At 34.3% G+C, this 6,429-nt stretch overlaps 1 protein-coding gene across 1 annotated transcript in view; it reads right to left on the reverse strand.

The window, feature by feature from the left end:
• KLB (klotho beta) overlaps positions 1-5,944 on the reverse strand; it is a 31,861-nt gene extending 25,917 nt beyond the window's left edge. Inside the window, exon 1 of the mRNA XM_045522378.2 lies at positions 5,056-5,944. Coding sequence (XP_045378334.1) covers positions 5,056-5,793 — 738 coding nt within the window. The 5' untranslated portion in view covers positions 5,794-5,944. The remainder of the gene's footprint in view (positions 1-5,055) is intronic.
• Between the last annotated feature and the right edge of the window lie 485 nt (positions 5,945-6,429).

Consider the following 6,429-nt stretch of genomic DNA (forward strand, 5'->3'; position numbering starts at 1 on the left):
TAGGACCAAATGTATACTAAAATGCAGAATAAAATTTGCATATTTGGTGGTGTTTTCTGAGGCTGATATATCTACTTCTTTTTGTATGGGATATGAGGTTGGTTATAACAAAGATGAACATTTTTTATTTTAAGTGTTACATATTTCTTTTAAGGGTATCAGAAAATACTGGTCTTTCATGTATAATAGAATATAAAATTTCCTTTCAAAATAAATGTTTTAAGGAAAAATGTTTTATTAAGTAATAGTGCATGTGGTACTTAGATATACAAACAAAAAACCCCAAAAAGCTAGCAAAAAGGCCACCATGAAGTAATGCACAAAAACCCCAAACTTTGTGAAACACGATGTTATGGAATCAAAAATGGGTAACTATTTCTATAACATTTTGTTTGAATTCTTGAATTTTGCTCCTAAAAAAGTACAAGCTTTCAAAAATTAAGTTTAGTGTTTTGTTCATAATTAACTGTATAAGAGATATGGTTTGGGGCAACTCTTTCAAGTATTTTACAAATAACACAAAGCTAGTGTGGACAGTCTTTATTTCCAAAGTGCAAAAAGTCCAGCTAGATATAATCATCAATGTTATTTCTTCGTTTAACATTTTTAAAAGCATTGTTTGTTCTCCAAAAACATACCTATATGCTATAAATTAGAGTTTATGTGTGCAACTTATAGGTCTGCTGAAAATCTCCTTGAGGCAATTTTGTAAAACTGATGCAATTTTATATCCCTCATACTGACTCTGTTTCAACATCCTTGTTCTTTATGCTTCATGTCTTTAACTGGTTGTTAATTATAAGTTTAAGTCAGTGGTTTTCAAGGGAGGAAAGGGGGATGAACTTTGCCCACCACCCCCACCACTCTGGAGGACATCTGGCCATATCTGGACACAATTTTGGTTGTTGTCACCCTAGGGACAAGGGTGCTACTGTCCTCTGGGGGCAGAGGCCAGGGATGCTGTTAAACATCCTACAGTGCACAGGACAGCTCACCACAAGAAAGAATTATTTGGCCTAATATGTCAATATGCCCAGGTTGAGAAATCTTGGTACTATGTAAACAGTACACATCTATGAAATTTAACAATTTAAAGCCATGAAGTGCTCAAAACTATCATGGAAGCTGGCAGTATTTGGTGGAGCAATAAACTGAGTGAGTTACCATCTTATGAGCAAACTCATATCCCCCAGCTTCTCTGCATGTTTCCTCAGAGGCTCTCAAATATTTCATTTTAAGGGGGGGGTGTGGGATCTATAAATTTAAATTATTATGCATATTTATTGATTTAGAAATGGAGTGAAAACAGACACCATCACTGTCTTTGGTAATGCGAACACTTGGGGGCTTTGCTGATTGGAGGCATGAATGCATAGGCCAAACAGGTTAGAATCTGTCTCTGGGAATTTAAAAACTGAACTTGGGAGAGAGAACTCTTTCTTCTACAAAGGAAAAAAAGGGCACAAAGCTGCAAAAAGAAATGGACGTTAAGAGACCGAGATAAAGGGCTTCTGAGACTGTCCTGGTTACTGGGTCCATTCATCCCTGTGACTTGGTTACTGAGTCAGGAAATTGCTCATTTTTGCTTAAGCCAACTTGAAGTACGTTTCTGTCACTTGCAACCAAGAGTCCTGACTAATGAACACACCACTGGATTAATACGGGCAATATTTCAAGAGTTAGCAAGAATGCAACGAAATATGAATTTTCAATTTGAAGTTGGTTCTTTGATTACAAGGTTTAAGATAGAAATCCTAAGTCACCCATTCCACAACCATTAATATCTAGCATGTACCTAATATTCCGTGTTAGGTGCTAGAAACATAAAACATATTAAAAATAGTTTCTCCTTGTTAAGATCTCTCAGTTGGGGGAGATGGACCATGTGAAAGGAGTGCTATAAGAGAAGCAAGCATCTTATTATGGGAGTCCTCAGAAGGGGCACAAACCCTAACCAGGCAAGACTAACTTAGAGGTGGTGACTGCCTAGATTGACTCCTGAAGGACATTAGATGGATAAAGCAGGGAGGAAGAGGATCATTCTAGCTGGGCAGAGCACTAGCGGAGGCTGAGTGCAGAGGAACAGTAAGGTAAAATTAAGGCTCTCCTAGTAGTGCACTGCCTTGAAGTGTGGGGTAAAAGGGGTCGGCATTAGCAATGGAGATGGGAGAGTGGCCAGGAAGGAGGGAATGGAGGCCAGGAGTTGTGTCTTGAAGATGTTGGTGAAGAATCAGGACTTCATCCCAAAAGCTTTGTGAAGCCACTAATGGATTTTATGCAAGGGAGTGACGACACTTGGTAGAAGTATCACTGTGAACGGAGATAATAATAGTTACCCAGCAACGTTGTTGTAAAAATTATAGATAATATTTAAAGCTGTGATTATAGTGCTTAGAGATGGTTCAGGCAAAAAAAAAAAAAAAATGCACCCTCTTTCTATTCCAAAGATTCTTAAAAATCCAGAGTGGCACACCCATTAATAGGTGTGATTATGGCAAATTTTTACCTGAGACTTAGATTCGCTTTAAGATAATCACCAGACCCACAATAAAGTGGAATCTCAATTCCAGATCAGTTTCAGGGCTGGCTAGCTCATTCAGGTCTCCTCAAAATCAGGACATTTCGGGCTGAGATGGCGTTTTCAACGTCATTCTGGAACTAGAAAGACCCTAAAGGCTACTATAAATCTTTTCAATATCCACGAATTTCATTTTATATTAGGTTTTTTTTAACTCAGTAAACACACTTGGACTAAAAGCTAATCCCAAAGAATGCTTCTTCTAGGTTATAAGGGGACACAATAAGGAAGAAATACTTTATTGCAACATGAAGTATCAAATAATATTTTCTATGTTAAAGGAAGGACAGAGGGGACAAGTGAGAAAATCTGGTTCACGTCAGGCTGCCAAACTATTGCAAGATTTCTCTCTGGTGCCATAAGTCACTGGGTTACGCAGCGTATTTCACTTTCTGACTGATTACAAGGGACCCCCTTACGCTCCTATGTAGGTGAGTGACTTAGACATTTTAAAGGAATGGAAGAAATTATTTGGAAAACATAATAATTTTAAAACGAAATCCCTCAATTTAAAATAGTAAAATTTATCTTACTATATCAGAGAGTGCTAATTTTGTGTTAAAGGCAGTTTGTCTCAAATTAGAGGAAAATGAAAAACATCTGAGAATAGAACATTTGATAGGATAAGTTTGGAAGCAATATCTATTAGTTACAACTTTTGCCTGTGTATTTTTATCAGCTAGCCAGTTTAAGGTTTTAAATTAACCACTAAAACATATTCTTCATGAAAATTCTAATTGTTAACATTTTTTCAGGTAACAAAAACTTTTCAACAATTTAGAATATTTTTCTTTATAGAAAGGTTAAATAAGCATATACGTGCATGTATATACGTGCATAGAAAACTTTAAAAGTCTGTAAAAGATACGACTAACAGTAATAGTATCCTTGAGGCTGGGATTGTCAGGTGGAGAAGGAGAGAGAAATTTAACTTTTCACCTTATATCCTTTGATACAATCTAATGTTTCTCAATTTACATGAGCATATATTGTTTTAATAATTAAAAGAACTAAATAAGAGTATTTTTTTCCTAAAATATATATGCATAATCTTCATATTTAATAGCTGTAAGTTTTCTCCCTTTTGAGGACTACTTGCCAAATCACAATATATCCACTCATTAATAATATGTTCTATATACAACTGTATTCAAAGGTATGTAAATGACCTTGAGATCATAATGCAATCTGTTAACTGCAAGGGCAGATGTGACTGAACCCTAGTACAAAGCACATGTATAACAATACTGAAAGTTCAAAAAGAAAAGAAGGGTTAACATATTTCTGTATGTGCAAGTTTAGACATGGAGTAATTTTATGTTCCTATACATTTTTCTATTTCTATGTATTTAACATTTGATCATTAAAAAATCAGATTACTTCTCCTAGCACATTACAAAACCCTACTAATAAAGCTTTTTTCATTTTCAAAATGTAACAGGTGTCCGGAGTAATTTATTTTCCCAAGCAAACTATTTAACTGATTCTAGATGTTAGTCTCAATGAAATCTATTGAAAATTCCTGAAAGAGTACTCTTTTAAAAACATTCTTAATAAAGACATCAGCATTTAGCAATGTTGTCATTTATAAATTCCATGTTCACAACAGCTCACCTTACTCTGTAACCTTGGGCAAGTTACTGAATCTCACTAAGCTTCAGTGTCTTCATCTTTAAAATGAGGATAATAATAGACCTAGTTCATAAGGTTATCATGAGGATTAAATACAATTATGCATGTAAAATGCTTATGTGTAGTCTGTAGTATATAGTAATCACTTAATAAATAAAAAAATAGCTATTACTTTGCTTACATTTTCACTATTATTTCAATCATTTTAACATTTCCCAACATAAACTCTAGCTTTTGAAATATACTGTTTTAAAACCCTTAGTAGATCATATTCTTCCCAGTTTTTATTACTAATTTAATTTTAACTCTTAGGACAATTAATCTCATCTTTTTTGCCATGTAACATGAAACCAACTGTGAAACACATTTATTTCAATTCCTATATTTAATATGTATCAATTAGCTAACATTTATTTATTTCACTAAGAATAGCAATAGTAACAACAAATACATGTTTGAAATGGTCATGCTTTAACATAAAATTCTGAAATGTGGTCAGAAAAGGGTTTAAATAATTAAATTTATAAAGAAGGACTAGTTTTCCATAGAATGAAAGTAAACTCATAGTCTCATGCTCTGATGTATAATTGTAGATTTTAAAATAGTTAAATAATTTAAAAAGTGCAATATTTAAGGAAAATAATTGGATTAATACATTAATAATAGTTTAGATAAATAAAACATACTACTATAAGTATGAAATTTGAGGACAGAACTTGCGAGTTAGATTAAAATTTATTTCAATAAAAAGAATTATTTAAATGGAAGATAGTTTACTTAGAGTTTCTTTTAAACTCCTGCTCTTTACATTCTGAAGCTATAATATGAAATCAGGTATACAGTACCTTGATTAGGTTGTGTCCCACGGTGTAGACAGCTGCTAAATTTCCCTTCTCTCCAGGGGCATGGATACCTGTCCCATATCCATGCCAAGCAACTAGATATGGATTGTGAATTGTAATCCAATATTTGACACGATCCCCAAATGTCTGGAAACAGTATGTGGCATAGTCATTGAAGATATCTATTATGGTTTCATTTTTCCACCCCCCATATTTTTCTTGTAGTGCCAAAGGCAAATCCCAATGGTATAAAGTAACTATAGGTTCCACGTTTCTAAGTATTAGAGCATTGAGAAGAGCGTTATAGTACTGGAGACCTTTTGCATTGGCAACAGATACTATTCCATCGGGGAAAAGCCTTGGCCAGGAAATAGAAAACTGATAAAAAGAAACGCCTATAAAATCCAGGGCTGATAAGTCTTTTTCCAGAAAAATGTAACTGTCACTGGAGCTATTCATGCTGTTGACATTTTTAAGGTGTGTATGGATGAAATGATCCCATATAGAGGGTCCTTTCCCGTCTGTCTTCCAATTCCCTTCCACTTGAAAAGCTCCAGTCCCAACGCCCCAGAAAAAGTTTTTAGGAAAAGTGTCATAGAGAAACAGCTGACTTTCATTTACCGGACTAAAATTAGGATTTCTAGACCATATAGCTCTTCCGTCCCCAGAGAATCCAGTAACAGCTCGTAGGAGAATAAACGCTGACAGGATGACAGATCTTTGCAGTCCCCCGCTGGACATTGTTTTCCTATAGCGTATGTTTCTTTCATCGGTGCTGAAGAAAATCCATTCATTCCCTGGAGATCATGCCGCACAGCCTGGCTTCATTTGCCACTAACTGCTCGACTGTCTTATCAACGCTTCAGTAAAAAAGCTTGTGATTGTAAAGCTCTGTCAATGATTAGCTTGAACTGTGAGCCTTAGGATGGGTCATGGAGAGCAACGTAATTTGAGGGAGGTGGCTCTATTACACTTACCAACACGTTTCCTTCGCTCTTATTATTGGAAAAATTACATGAAAATGCATCAGTGACAATAGTTTGAATGTGTAACTTAAACATATATAAACAATGAATAAAATGCTGTATTTTCTTTGTAGCCTTTCATATTGATCCAAGTTTTTCTGAATATTTTGAACGTAGTTGAACAAAGTATAACCCTTTTCTATTTTTGTAGTTTTTAAGTGATAATTTTATTTTCACATTTCAGGAAAAACAATCTATGTACAAATGAATAATATTCCTGTAAGCCAATAATAAAGAATTAGAAAACAGTAAGGTATTACACTTGCACAAAAATTATAACACATCTAAGAAAAATCTTATTAAATTAAATCTATTTTAAGAAAATTATTAAAATGTATTGATAAATTAAAAA

This window comes from Camelus bactrianus, chromosome 2 (genome assembly GCF_048773025.1).
Source record: "Camelus bactrianus isolate YW-2024 breed Bactrian camel chromosome 2, ASM4877302v1, whole genome shotgun sequence".
In the NCBI taxonomy this organism is placed as follows: Eukaryota; Metazoa; Chordata; class Mammalia; order Artiodactyla; family Camelidae; genus Camelus; species Camelus bactrianus.